The 15,708-nt window shown below is 40.8% G+C and overlaps 1 protein-coding gene across 1 annotated transcript in view; it reads right to left on the reverse strand.

Annotated features, from left to right (window-relative positions):
* PPARD (peroxisome proliferator activated receptor delta) overlaps positions 1-14,071 on the reverse strand; it is a 59,699-nt gene extending 45,628 nt beyond the window's left edge. The window contains exons 1-2 of the mRNA XM_089681200.1: positions 13,955-14,071; positions 2,295-2,440 (exon numbers count right to left, since the gene is read on the reverse strand). Of these exons, the coding sequence (XP_089537326.1) occupies positions 2,295-2,440; positions 13,955-13,964 (156 nt within the window). The 5' untranslated portion in view covers positions 13,965-14,071. The remainder of the gene's footprint in view (positions 1-2,294; positions 2,441-13,954) is intronic.
* Between the last annotated feature and the right edge of the window lie 1,637 nt (positions 14,072-15,708).

The raw sequence follows: 15,708 nt of genomic DNA on the forward strand, positions 1-15,708 counted from the left end.
AATTGTCCACTCACATGTAAAGAAAGTGTCATGAGCATAACTGATAGATATCCATCACAGCAGCGCCACTCTACTCTCCTGTGAGCCAGTGACTGGTGTAGTGTGTAGCCTGCAAATCTCTCCGTTGAGATACGGCTTCACTTTTAATAAAGGTACCTAATACCGCACTTAGTTTGCCTTTTGTGTTTCTTTGTGCCTGAAAGATGGTTTAAACATTCCATAGTATTTACAAAACTAAAAAAAAGTTTTAGCTTAAGATACATACACTTTACACCAGACTGTACATGCAACCATGACATCTGTCCAATTTGAGATTAATATCTGGCCCCTTTCAGCTCTACGTCTTGCTCCTGTCATTTAACTGTCAAATAAATTGGCTTTAGGTGGGCAAGAGTTTATGCCTGAAAAAGGGGCAGACGTTAATGCGTACTGACGTTTATACATAAATATATTATTTAAGCTTTTTATTGTGATCAGGACTAACTATAGTAATATCCTCCAAAGTATTTCTCTTCTTTTTGGTCAGCTATCTGAAACGCTACATATGAATATTTTGAATATTTCTCACATGCAGCCAGCAGGAAAACCTGCAGTTTGAATAAGAGAGGCATAAGTTGCTCCACAAAAGGAATAAATCACTGCATGCAGCTGAGAGAAATGAGGCCCTCTGTGTAATAGAGAGACATGGGGCACTGTGTTTAACGGAGATATGAAGCACTGCATCTAATCAACAGCCATGAGGTATAACACACAATAAAGAGTCATGGTGCATGGAGTGTAATAGGTGCTATGCAATACAGAATAATGAGATGATCCATATCACACAGGCGCAAAAGATACTGCATGTATTGCACTTTTCTTCATTTCTTAAAGTCAGAACTAAAAAGTGAAATAAAAAATGTGATTTATAACAGTGACTTGTTCCCTAATGAGACACCTCATTCGGACGTTTTGGTGATAGAGATCCTGTCTTCATGGAGATAACTGTGTGCTGTATCTTTAGCTAATCCACAGCTATTCGTTGTCATGCATTAAATGTGTTTGTGTGTAAAACAAAGAAAGCAGAAAATGCTCATATAAAACATCATAACACATATGAAGTAAAAAAGTTAAATGAAATGGACTGAAACACAATAATAGCTTGCTTTTTAAAAGGGAAAAACAGTGGTGTAAAAAAAGGTATACTAATTTTTACAAGTTCCTGGGCTTATTAAACGTAGCAGTCTGGAAGGTTCTCACTGGATAAATCTAAATCCAAATATCTCTTCATCATCTATACTCCATGGGAGGCAATATTTGGTGGATGAATGTGAGACGTATTGTTTGACCTAGGATACAATGGCAAAAAGCCATAGCAAGGTACATCAATTTACATTACATTATACTAGGCATTGCATTCTTGGTGGAATGGTCTGCTGGGTAGCACTCCTAGCCATGGTAAAGTCCAAAAGCATCTGCAGTGGGCTTAGGTAATACAGGACTGGACTACTGAGGCAGGGAAAGCATAGTCTGGGCTGATGATTTGCAGTTCCAATTACACCACTATGTCCATAGGATCAGGATGTAGCATAAAACCTTTGGGAAGGACACAGAATCCACGGAAGGAAACTTTCATCCATAAGCCTTGAGCAATGGCATGTTACTCTAACATCTATGAAGAAAGCATACTGTGATTGGGCCATTTGTGGAATCATGATATGGAGCAGTGCAGTATTAAAGTTCGACTTTCTGGCCATTCATTGTTTGTTTTTTGCAACAATATTATGTTTGAGTTCTTGTAACTGCTTTGCTATTCGTCTCTGATAATATAGAAGAAATTAACATAGATAAACTAGCATACTACAGGTCTGCTACATAGAAGGATATTAAATATCCTTCAGCCTGTAGGACATACTCAATGTTTAAAAAAATATCCTACAGCAGCCATTTTCAACCAGGGTCCTTCTAGAGATCTCTGGGGGGGGGGGGGGGGGTCCTTGTGCTGTGGTGCCTAGCTGATGGTACCTGCATAGTTCTGGGGCCATGTAGCAGAGCCAACTGCATGATATAAATTATCTTTTAGCTGTTTGTAAGGGTGGCATTCTAACCACCGCTGTAATGGGGGAATTCTTCACATTGACCCTCAATTTGAGGGGCATTTTTTCTGCTGATCTCATAAGAATTCTTTTAGCAGGGGTTCCCTCAGCCCAAACAGTTATTTTAGGTATCCCATTTTTAGAAATGCTGCCGTTTAGCAAAGCAAATTTTATGTGACAGGTCCACATTTTAGTTGAGAAAAAAATCAAATGTGTTACCTTGCAGCCTTCACATGCATGTACCCCATAGTGGAAACCAGATGCTATGTCACCACAAATTTTACAGTCCACAGTATGCACGGTATCCTGAGTTTGTTGGGTTCCTGAAATCTGCTCATCTGAAGAAGGAGATCGAGGTGGACTTTCTGCAATATGATCAAGAAACATTTTCATGTGGTAAACAATTCCTGCATGCCAGTTCAGTTCTATGAAAATGCATCTCAAGTAATTTAAAAACCGAGTTAAAAATTTTTATAAAATTATTTCATAGGAAATAGCAGTTTTATAGAAATTATAAGAAAGCATTTGTAACAGTGAGATACAATTGAATGCATATGATATGACTGGATTGTAGCGGTTCATGCAATGTGCAAATCTATTAATGATTAGCTTTAATTCACTCATATCATATTAATGACCTAATATGCTTGTAAAACGTAGAGTTTGATTCCTCTACTTCATACTGCAGTCTGGGTGCATTGACAGCTGTCCTCCAATGTTTCAAACTATTTCATTGGAGGTAACCATGTTGGGATAGATTCTTAGCTCATAAGGGTGCATTCACACTTGTGAGTGCACCCTACCTGCGATTACATGTGAGACCTCAGGGTTGCTTTTAAGGGGGCTGCCTAGTCATAGCTAATCACAGGAACCCCTGCTGGGGTTCTCACATGAGATCACAGGCAGGGTGCATTTGCAAGTGTGAATGCACACTAATTGTTATATAGCTTTCTTCAGGAAGCTCTAAGAAAGTATGCAGCATGGGATCATGCATTTACTGAATTAATGGGATGCTCAAAAGATTGCTTCAACACCTCACATTTCAGATAAATATTTTTCAATGTTTACTGAAAGCTTAGACATGTGACCTGTCAAAATCATATGCCTGGCTCTCCTCCAATCTGCATTTGACAGACAGAACTTTGTAGAATACAGTAGGCTCAATACCATGGACTGCATTTTTTGAAGGGGCTGTGAAATGCAGGCCATGGTATTACTGTATAGAGTATAATGGTGTCACAGTGTTGAAGGAGATTCTGTGCTACCAGGTAAAAGTAGGCCTTAAAGAGTACCATGGTGCAGGATCTAAGGAAGTGCCTGATGTTCACCAGAGAACTCCACAAGGGATGATGGGCTTTGCTGCCAAAGGCTTCCAGGTTGAGGCCCCCAATTACACTCAGAGCAAAAAGAGCTGAAAACAGGCAGAAATAAGGCATAGTACAAAATTGGGATGCAAAGTCATGGTCAGACAGGCAAATTGTTAAAGCGGGGATAACAAGAGTTGAGACATGCCTGGAGTTTTGAAAGAAGAATAAGCGCAGGGCATACATGACAGGGTGGAAGCAAACCTGACAATTTAGGGTTAGGGTGTGGTTGAGATATGAAATCCGAGCACACTTACTGTCTTGGTGGAGTGGACAGGGTGATGAGAGGAGCTGATGAGAAAATAGTTGGTGGGGATAGAGTAAGGGGCATCACTTGCAAGCTGGAAATCGTCAATGAGGTAAGGTTGGTAGGGGTCTGTGGTCAGTTAGAATAGTCCCCGAGGCGGTGTTTAGTGGCTGGGGATAGAAACTAGCTTAATGGTACCACGGACTCCAAAATGGTGTAAGAATCCGCAACTGTTCTTGGAGCTGGGTTGTTATAATAGTGAATGTTTGTTTTGTTTGTTATTTATGGTTTTGTTTAATAAAAAGGTTCCAATTTGGCCATTTAATCCATTTGGGGTGTTGGTGTCATTATTTAAGGAAACAAGGAGATGGAAATGGGGGGCGGTTTAGAGTGGGTATAGGGAACAGGTGTATCTGAACTACCCTAGTCATGGAGAAACTGAAACTGAGTACTGTCCGTGATACTCTTATTTAAACTAACTTACAATTTTTCAGGACAAGCTTTCAGGTTATGTCCCCTTCATCAAGATCCCCTTTGTACTACTTGGACCTTGATGAAAGGGACAAACCCCAAAAGCTTGTCCTGAAAAATTGTATGTTAGTGCAAATAAAAAAAGTATCACGGACAGTACTCAATTGTTTGTGTCGCAAGTGCACGAATATAGCTACAATCACCTGGAGAAACAGACAAAAGTTCAGGAGAGGGGGATAACAAGGAACAGGCAGATGTCATAAATGAGAATCATAAACGGAACAGAGATCATGAGTGCAAAAGCCTGGGAACAGATACTCAAAGTGATCTTTGCTTGGATAACTTCCAACTGAACTGAGCAGGTAAAGCCCAACTCAAGACACAGTTATTTCTACTGTTTTATTTAATCTTCAATTCTCATGAGTGTCATTATTTTTATTCCCTTCAGAGTTCTTTCTAAGCTGCTGGTATACAACAGGACCTTCCTACTGCATTGGAATGGTGTCTTGGAACAAAGGGCTTCTGCGCCTCTCGCCCTGCTGTACCATTCACAAAGCACAGCAGTGACATTTGTGCTGTGTTACGTGACTGGCTCTGCACTGCAATGGCATGAAGGCACAAAACTGAACTGGTGTTCTTCACAAACACCATTACAATGCAACAGGGAGCCAGAAGCTTCACACTCACTGTATAGCAGCAGTAGTCATTGAAGCTTAAAGAGCTCTTTAATTAATGACACCTGTAATGTGATAATTAAAGATTTAAAAAAAACCAGAAAAAAATAGCTGTGTCAAGAGTTTACCTTTAAATATCTTTTCCAAACATGACATCATTGGAAGTGTCTAGCAGCATTTTTCCTTAGCACCAGCAAACAGAATGTTAGAGCATCTAAACATTACTGACAAATAAACACACATGCAAAGAATTAGGCCTAAAGCTCATTAGCCACTTGCACCTACACACCAGAGTCTGTTGCACCAGGGCTAAATGCCAAAAGTGCATGAGGCTGAACAGCTGCAACAAGAACAGCTGCAGACATTAAAACATGTTGATTCTGAAGATAGCAAACCTTTACAAATGGAAAAGGATTAGCAATATCCATTCATTAAACCTAGCTTCACATCTATGCAGGTTGCGGTTGATGCGGTTTCTGTTTTGTGAGGCTTTTTTCTGGTAATAGAAAAGTATGATAGTTCTTTTCATGTAGTGCAAATTTGATGCAACTTTACACTCTGGCACTCAAGTAGACTCAAAGTAGCATCAAGGTCACATCAGAGTAGGACAGGAACCTTTATGTAACCAAAGTCTCATGTTAGGGTTAATGGCTAGGATTAGGGTTGATGGCTAGGGTTAGGTTTAAATGTTAGGGCTAGGGTTATGTTAGGGTTAGCGGTAATCATTAGGCTTAGGGTTAGTGGTAACTGTCAGGGTTAGTGTTTCAACTCTAACAATTTCCACGAACACTAACCCTATCTCTAACCCTAATTCTAACCCTATCCCTAACCCTAAATCTATCCCTAATTCTAACATTTAACCCTAAGCCTATCCCTTAACTTCAGGCATGTCCAAAGTACGGCCCGCGGGCCATTTACGGCCCGGGGGTCGGTTTAATACGGCCCTCCAACAGCCCTCCCTGCTCTGTGTAATGTGGCCCTCCCTTCTATGGCAGACAGTCTTCTGCTTGAGAGCAGAGGGCAGTGCGCATGCCTGACTGCGGCGCGTTCTCCCTGGTCTGTGTAAATGCGGCTGTCGCACGGCCCTCCCTTCTGTGGCAGACAGTCTTCTGCTTGAGAGCACTGCGCATGCGTGACTGCGCCGCGCTGGGAGCGACAGAGGGCGGTGACGTCAGGGCCGGGCTTCCAGCGTGAAGTGTGTTTCTCTTCCCCTCCCGGCTGCCGAGCAGAGACTTCAGCTCCAGCTACCTTTTTCACCCTTCACATTAGTGCAGGTAAGTTTTTTTTAAATTTATTTTCAATACATTGTGAAAACTCAGCTGTCAGTTGATCTTAATGTTATGAAATGAAAAGTATGTCGTTTGCAATTAACTTGGCATAAAATAATTTATTTGCATTTCATTGTAATGGTTCAAAGAATGTTCGGAAAAATGTTCGGCCCTCCACCATGTTCACTTCATCCAATCTGGCCCTCTTTGAAAAATGTTTGGACACCCCTGCTTAACTTATACCCTAACCATTGCCCTTAACCCTAACATGTGTCTTTGGTCACATAAAGGTTCCTGCACTACTTTGATGCTACTTGAATGACAGAGAGTGTAAAGTTGCATCAAAGTCACAAAAAAGTCACTCTACATGAACAGAACTGTCATACTTTTCTATTAACCAAGAAAAAAAAACAAAAAAAACGCAACAAAAAGGCAACACTTGCGTTTTTTGGTGCAGGTCCATTGAAGTTTACTACACAAAAAACGCAGTCTGCTGTGAGAAAAAGTCCCTGACCCTTTCCAAAAAAAATGCACCGGCTCAAAACACACATATATGAACTAAATCCATAGGAAATCATGTTAAATGGACTGTAGTGCATTTTCTGCGAGCTGGAAAATGCACTGAAATCCGCATAAATGTGAACCTACTGTAAATCAAACACTAAGCAAATGATTAAATAAAAAATCCACAAATTTTTGTCCCTTTCACAGTGACCAGAAAAAGTATAAAAGCAGTATCCTCTTTCCCCATCACTGAATATCCGTGAATAATGGAAAATGTGGCACATATTCAGCATAGAAGTCTTGTTACTAATTGTGGTTCTATCACCCAATATTATGTCTTACCAGCTTATTTAAAAAAAATGACAAAACAATGCTTGTTCAAGAGATCCTTGTCAGCTAAGGATGCCAGACTGGTGGCAAAATGAGACAGACTAAAATGAAAACCGAAAAGTTTCAACCACAGACTATAACGGAAGTGGTATAAATTGGTGTAGAGTAGACAAACATGACTTGCACATATTCATTTAACTGTGCCTTTCAAATGTTGCAAAACACCACATGATACCTCAGCTGAGAACAACTGCTGAAAGAACATTATACAGAAGTGCTTTTGTACATTTAAAATAATTAAGAAAACAGCAACGTTCACAATTATGTTATGGAAAGTAAAGCAAATTTTATATGATATGCATTATACTACATTACATTATGTAGAATCTTAGTCTTGAGAACTGCACATCTTATTGGTCTCTCAACATACTGAACAGTATAAGTATAGTAAATTAATAAACTATGACATTCCTAGGATTACAATTAGAAATTAACATATTAAAGGTTTGCATATTAATGTAGAACAAAAGGCAAGTTTTTCTTTTCATTTTGGATAAAGATGGTTAAAACCCCTCTTAGTTTTCTTTTTTTTTGCCATCTGTGTTCCATTGAGATTTCCCTTTCACTTCCTGTCCCATAGCCAAGACAGGAAGTGTGAGGAATCACCCCAAGAGGTGGGAATCCTTGGTTGTCATCAGTATTAATGAGCCCATTAGATTTCACCCCTTTTCACGATTGGATGACAGCTCAAAATTCGTGATTTTCTTTCGCATTAACTCTTGGTGATAACAGTAAACATGACAAATAGAGAGGGCAGATCTTCATTAATGGTAAATGTGACGATCATGGCGTCAGACCCCAGCCCTTCTCACCAAACTCGTGACCGAAGGACTAGCCAATCTAAAACCACGCTGTCATGTGCGTAACAATGCCACTCCCAGCTGCACCCTGCACAACGATTTTCCAGCTAATGGACCACAATCGATGTACCTTCAGCCTGAGCGCGATTGTTACTGGGTCAGATTAATTACGCAATTAACCCTTCACACTGCCACCACCTCCTTTTTGTACAGAGAAAGAGGAAATTCAGCAATATTAGCAATAAAACTATGATGTTTGAATAATCGTCGGTATACCACTGTCACCACAGGCAGAAATTTACCGAAGTTTAAAACACACACACAGTAGCGCTCTTTAGAGGCAGGAATTCGTAGTTTGCATTAAAGGCTTTAGAAACAGTTCAGCACTTTCAGAAAGCAAGATTTATTACTAAAAGGTCAAAAGGGTGCAATAAAAATATTTACAGAAAAAGGTAAAGCCAATATATATATAAATATACAGAGAACAATAGCATAGCAAAGAGATAACAGAGAGAAGTTAGAGGGTTAAAGTACTTGCCGCCAGCCTTGGCTTAAGCAGATCAGGTTTCAGAGCAGGGTTTCTTATCTCTCACTGTCAGTTTTGATGTTACAGCAGCGAGATTCTTCAACTCTTCACCCACCGCTCAACTCAGCCTAGCTTAGCTTTTCTAGTAAAACCACAGGGTATCTCCCTAGAGCAGTAAACCAATTGCCTCATTTGGGGAGGGAGGTGTAGGTGGAGACCTAAGTTATGACCAAGAAACTCTCATAGCTTTTATTATGATTGAGAACTTATTCTCGGGGCATTTAGCAGCCGTGCTCCTAGTAGATTAATATGCAGATGCATCTGCAGAACGGTTAGATATGAAATATTCGCGTGAATGTTTCAGGAGATATAATTTTCTGCTCTCCTGTATATGTCAGATAGGGGGTGTAATATACCAGCCGTCCAAATATGAGCTCCATGTTTGTGTAATTATGTCCTGTGTGAAGATATAAACTTGAAAAAAGGAGTTCTTAAATGTAAGTCTGTTTTTACGACTCTCTGGAATGTCTTTGAACTCAGTGAAGGACTCGGTTTACGCTTTTATGATCCCTTTCCAAGCAAGAGTTTCTTAGACAAGGGGACACCTAGCTAGTGAGGTTTTATAGCCAGGACGCCCTCCCACTGAGTGTGTTGCCTGTGATCTCTGCCAACACACATCGACCACATGTCACTCAACAGAGAGGGAGGGGGATGAGGAAAGAGGAGGAAGCCTGCTTTGGGAGTGAGAGATGGTACAAAATGGAAGATTCTTAACAAAATGGAGCATCGCGTCCATCTCTGTGTGCACGATTGCTACAGTAAACACACTGCAATATAAACAGTTGTTCTAATCCCTCTCTACTCTATTCAAAACTAAAAAAATATTTTGCCTATTAGGCTTGGTTCACACTACTGCAATGCGACTTTGATGCAGTTTACAGTGTGACTGCTACGACTTTGCACAATCTATTGTAAGTGTTCTAAGTCACACTGTAAAACACAAACTAGTGCAAGAACTTTTTGCAAAATTGCACCATGATAAATTGCATTGATTAGAATGGGCATAATCGAAAACAATGACATTTCCCTTCACATGATTCTGTGGAACTCAAGTCACAAAAGACGTCACACTAGTGTGAACTGTGACATAGTCTTTAAAGATTTGAATACAGGCCTGGCTGGCCAGGAAAGGGGGGGGGGGGATGAATGAGTGCCCCCTTCCCTGTGCCTTATGTCGATGAGGACAAGGGCCTCTTCCCCACAACCCTGGCCAGTGGTTGTGGGGGTCTGCGGGCGGGATGCCTGGCGCCACCGTCAACCTGAAAAACTAAAAAGAAATAAAACCCGATCCGCCCTCAAAGCTGGCTCCCACCGTCTGACAGCTGCACCGGGGTGACAGTTCTTAAATAGGGTGATGATGTCACAAGGGGATCACCCCTGCCCCCTTATGACCTCATCATGTCCCATGATTGGCCAAAGCATAGCACCTAACCTGTGGTCAGGTTCTATGCTTTGGCCAATCACAATGCACTGTCATGGAGCAGTGCATTGTGGGGCATGGGACGCGAACAAACCGCCAAATGACCATGCCGTTCATGTGTTCACAGAACACACGAACGACCCATGCTCGACTCAAACATGTAGACCATCACTATGACCCGTTTGTCCAATCTATACATAACATGGACATGTAAAACAATTTGCTTATTGCCTATATTAGGCTGACCATACACTGTTAGAATTTTTGCCAATTAAGAGGGATTAGATGAAATTCTATCAGTAAGTGACCTTACTGCCTCAACAAAAGTCTATTTCTGAATCAACATTTGTCAAAGGAGCTGGGCCTATAATTGTTGACCAAACAGCACCTGCAGCCAATCAGCTGCAGGCACTGGTCGGGTATTCTGACAGCCAGCGCTCACGGGTGTGAAAATGTAATAGCCTGGCATTAGGGATTTGTCCATCCATGCATCCATGGAGAAATCTTTTAGATTTCTTTCCTTCAGCCAGCAGGCTGAATGCTGTATGGCCAGCTTTAATTAGTTTTCCCCTCTTAGGCTACCTTCACATGGATGTTCATGTGCAGATAGCTGCAGATAGCTGGTTGCTAAACATCAACATACAAATGGGCATATTAGCACTTGTAAAAGGGTTAACAATTATTAGGCCGCTTTCACACTGATCCCCGGGTGCAGGGGATTGCACCTGCAACTTCCCTGCGGGTTAGCTGCACTGAGCCATAGACTTCTATTATATCCTGCAGGTTCGGTGTGCTTTCTGAAAGTTTTGGTGGACCACACACACAAAATATACTAGAAGTCTATGGAAAACCGCAGCTAACCCGCAGGTGCATTGTGCTGCACTCGTGGTGCAGGTAAACCGCAGCACATCAGTCTGAAATCAGCCTTAAACGGGGCTCAGAACAGTAAGGGCTCACTTACATTTGTGGTTTTGGGGGCAGTAAAACCCCATAGTTGAGACAAGTTTTTACCACAGACCCCTAACCACTTATGTAGTGTTGGGGGTCGCAATTTTCACTTGGACAGGAGGGGCAGCATATACAGGACCCGATCTTCTCCATTTTCCTCCTGCAACCACTGAAAGCCGGCTTCTTTGTCTCTCCCACCCGCTCACATTTATTGGCTGCAAGAGGAAAATATTCAGTATGCTATTAAATATAAAAAAAAAAATTAAAATTTTGAACCATTTCATTTCATTATGGCCCTCAACAGGTTACCAAATCACTTAAATGGCCCTCGCTCTTCAAAAGGTTGAGCACAAAAATTGACAGCAGGAAAACGCAGGTTAAAAAAGGTCAGTTTTGCTGCGGTTATGCGTGTTTAGCAGCAATTATGAACGTTTGCGTTCCGAAGCGTTTTTTAAAGATAAGCACAGGAGAACCTCCCAAATGCCCAGAATGCACTGGAAAATGGTAAATTAATTATTTCAGACTGTTTGAGAGAAATAAAGAGAGTAGAAGCAGAGACAGCAGTATTTGTTGAGATTATTACAAAAAACCTCCTGCGCTCACAAGGACTCCTACCCTATAACCATAAGCTGCTGACACTAAACTTATACCCAAAATAAGTGAATAAACAGTGCAAAAATTATGAGTGCAGCGCTAATTAGTATCTAATAGAACCGTAATACAATATATACTCAATCCCCAAAATAAATCCAAGATACTCAATACATATACAGTGTCATGCATGTATTCCCTCAAGGGGAATATCTCGTGCAAAAACGTGAAAATAAAGTAATATATACTATAATAACATATATACTAATAATAAACAGTGCCACACAAAAAGTGCACAAGGGAATAAACGATAGTTCAAATACAAGAAAAGTCCAAAGTAAATAATAATACTGATGATGCTGTGCTTAATGATGAACTTCACACTCCACTCTTCATGCAAAATTATGTGCAGTGTATGTGATTCACACGTGACAATCCTTAACAGCCAAAATGCCCCCTCACCTCCTTCCTTAGACCCCAAGGGGCCAGCACGCTTTCAGGATCACACGATCCTATCAGTATGGATCACTCTCTAGAAAATATCTTCCTCCTCCAGCGTCCACCAGTTTAGCAGCCAGCTCCTCCCAGGGTCATAGTAAGACACAAGCAGAGACCCTCCATAGTGCAACCAGTAATTTTATTGGTAATAGGTATAAAAAGTAGATTTCCACTCACAAAACAATGAATCTTCCAGCCTCCTACCACATGCTATGGGTGTACTGCATGGGTAATACACAGGGTGTTCCAATATGGCCCCCACGCCGGAAATGACGTCACCACGATTACAGGAAGCTCCTCCCCACGTACCGACTAGTTGCGTCTTGCCCACTTTGTGACTTCATCAGACCCTGATGAAGTCACGAAGTGGGCGTGACGCAACTAGTCGGTACGTGGGGAGGAGCTTCCTGTAATCGTGGTGATGTCATTTCCGGCGTGGGGGCCATATTGGAACACCCTGTGTATTACCAATGCAGTACACCCATAGCATGTGGTAGGAGGCTGGAAGATTCATTGTTTTGTGAGTGGAAATCTACTTTTTATACCTATTACCAATAAAATTACTGGTTGCACTATGGAGGGTCTCTGCTTGTGTCTTACTATGACCCTGGGAGGAGCTGGCTGCTAAACTGGTGGACGCTGGAGGAGGAAGATATTTTCTAGAGAGTGATCCATACTGATAGGATCGTGTGATCCTGAAAGCGTGCTGGCCCCTTGGGGTCTAAGGAAGGAGGTGAGGGGGCATTTTGGCTGTTAAGGATTGTCACGTGTGAATCACATACACTGCACATAATTTTGCATGAAGAGTGGAGTGTGAAGTTCATCATTAAGCACAGCATCATCAGTATTATTATTATTTACTTTGGACTTTTCATGTATTTGAACTATCGTTTATTCCCTTGTGCACTTTTTGTGTGGCACTGTTTATTATTAGTATATATGTTATTATAGTATATATTACTTTATTTTCACGTTTTTGCACGAGATATTCCCCTTGAGGGAATACATGCATGACACTGTATATGTATTGAGTATCTTGGATTTATTTTGGGGATTGAGTATATATTGTATTACGGTTCTATTAGATACTAATTAGCGCTGCACTCATAATTTTTGCATTTGTTGAGATTAGCTGTCTTTTTTTTTGTGGTGTTTGGATGTGTTCCAGCTCATTTCAGTGCAGAAATTATTGCAGCAGTGTAACATATTTTCTTTCATGCGAAAACCTCAAAGTATGGTGTACCAGGTCCATTTGAGTACCGGGAAAAACACTTTGCATGCATTTTTCATGATGAAAAAAAGGCTCTGGACAGCATCTGGAAATGGAAGAGTTAAAAAAAAATTTCCAGACACAAATGCGTATAAACGCGGTTAGCCGTGTTTACAAGCATTTGAAACTCTGATAAAATCTACTCCTGAACACAAGTTTGGTACGTTCAAAAAACGACTGTAAACTCAACTGCCTGTAAACAACAAATTGTACATGGACACATAGGAAAACATTAGGGAGAGTTGAGGGACTGCTGAAAAAAAACGCAGAAAAGCTCCTGAACGTCTGTTTATCAGGTGCAGTGTACATGGAGCCTAACTGTAATCTCTACCTTCATTTTGTGAAGCGTTGCGTAAACTGTTGGCGCTATATAAATCCTGTATAATAATAATTACCAGCAAATGGTTAATGCACAATCACCCGAATCGAAGAACAACCCTAGTTCATCTCAGACATATGCTACAACAGATGCAATATTACATTTCTCTGTGCAATGAAACATTTCATATTTGAATCCCACAAACTCATAATCCAGCTTGTGTAGAAAGTCTTGAGAGAAGAAGGAATCCTTGTAAATAAACATGTAAACAAAGCACTAACATCATCCGCATTATTTCTTTTCTGCTGTATCGGTAGAGGATGTCGCTGTTTTCACATTTCTACATCCAATCACACAGACAGGCACACAAACACATCAAGTAGCTGCTACTTCTCCACACTTCCTATGATGTTTATAACAAGGAGTCAGTCCATCCACACACAGACCTCTTGAACCTTCACATACATTGCTCAGTACATATTTACAGCCAATCTTAGGTAGTAAAAGTATAAAAGTATGGATCATTTACCGTCTTTCATCTGTCTGCGATGTGACAGGATTTTTTTTTATTATTCAGGATTTAAAGAGCCCCCCCTCCCCCTTCCTGCTATGCTGTTTCCTGTGACTCAGATGACATCACAGCAGGCAGCTGGAATGTGTGTGGTGGGGGTGGAGAGTATTACATGCATTCTTTGCAAACTCTTGAACCCTTCCCCAGTCTTCTGCATCCTTTCCATATCATTTGGTGTATACAGGCTTGTTATGATACCCGCTGACACACTGTTTCCCATCAAACATTGCACCATTTCAGTACTGGACAATCCACAAGATGACTAGAGATATTTGGAAACAAATAGAGGATAAACAAAAATATATTGACTATACAGTAAGGGCTCCATGTGCACTGCAGCTGATAAACTCGCGTTTAGGAGCTTTTCTGCGTTTTTTTTCAGCAGCCCCTGAACTCTCCCTGAAGTTTTCCTATGTGTCCATGTACACTATGCCGTTTACAGACAGTTGAGTTTACAGTCGTTTTTTTGACTGCACCAAACTTAATTTCAGGAGTAGATTTTACTGGGGTTTCAACACCAAATGCTTGTAAATGCGTGTAAACACAGTTAACCGCGTTTATAAGCGTTTGCGTTTAGATGCATTTTTTAACTGTTCCATGTCCAGATGCTGTACAGTGCTATTTTTCATCATCAGAAATGCATGCAAAGCATTTTCCATGTATTCAAATGGACCAATACACCAGCGCAGTCAGTTCCAGGTTTAGCGTGAAGGAAAAAATGATAGAACGCGCTGCATTATGCTCACGATGGGATCTATAGTGAATACAACCAGTAAAGACAGGTCATCTCAACACATACTGCTCTCTCTGCTTCTGTTCTCTCTATTTCTCTCAAAATGTCTGAAATAGTTAATTAGTTACTATTTTTCAGTGCATTCGGGAAGGTCTCCTGAGGTTATCTTTTAAAAAGGCTTCTAAATGCAAACACGCATAAACATGGTATGCAAACACGGCTAAACTGCTGTTTTTTTAACTTATGTTTTCCAGCAATCAGTTTCCATCTTTCAGAAGAGTTTTCCAATGGCCCCGTGTACATGAGCCCTAAATATGAAAATTAAAATGTATAACCTGGAATGCGGAATCTGCAAATTAAAATGTATAACCTGGAATGCGGAATCTGCAAATTAAAATGTATAACCTGGAATGCGGAATCTGCAAATTAAAATGTATAACCTGGAATGCGGTTAGGGCTCTGCAGCTGTTAAACAGACGGTCAGGCGCTGTTCAGCGTTTTTTTCAGCAGCCCCTGAACTCTCCTTTATGTTTTCTTATGTGTCCATGTACACATAGTCGTTTACAGGCAATTGAGTTTACAGTCATTTTTTGAACGCACCAAACTTGCGTTCAGGAGTAGATTTTGCCAGCGTTTCAAATGCCAAACTGCATTTATAAGCGTTTGTGTTTAGCTTGTTTTTAACTGTTCCATATCCAGATGCTGTCCAGAGCCTTTTTCATCATCAGAAATTCATGCAAAGCATTTTCCATGTATTCAAATGAACCTAGTACACCAGCGCAGTGATGGGATCCATAGTGAATACAACCAGAAAAGATAGGTAATCTTATTATTATTATTATACAGGATTTATATAGCACCAACAGTTTGCTCAGCGCTTTACAAAATGAAGGTAGACACAGTTACAATACAATTTGGTACAAGAGGAAACAGGGCCCTGCTCGTTAGAGCTTACAATCTCAACACATACTGCTCTCTC

Source organism: Staurois parvus, unplaced genomic scaffold (assembly GCF_062004578.1).
Source record: "Staurois parvus isolate SC_StPar_1 unplaced genomic scaffold, SC_StPar_1.0 ptg000261l, whole genome shotgun sequence".
Lineage (NCBI taxonomy): Eukaryota > Metazoa > Chordata > Amphibia > Anura > Ranidae > Staurois > Staurois parvus.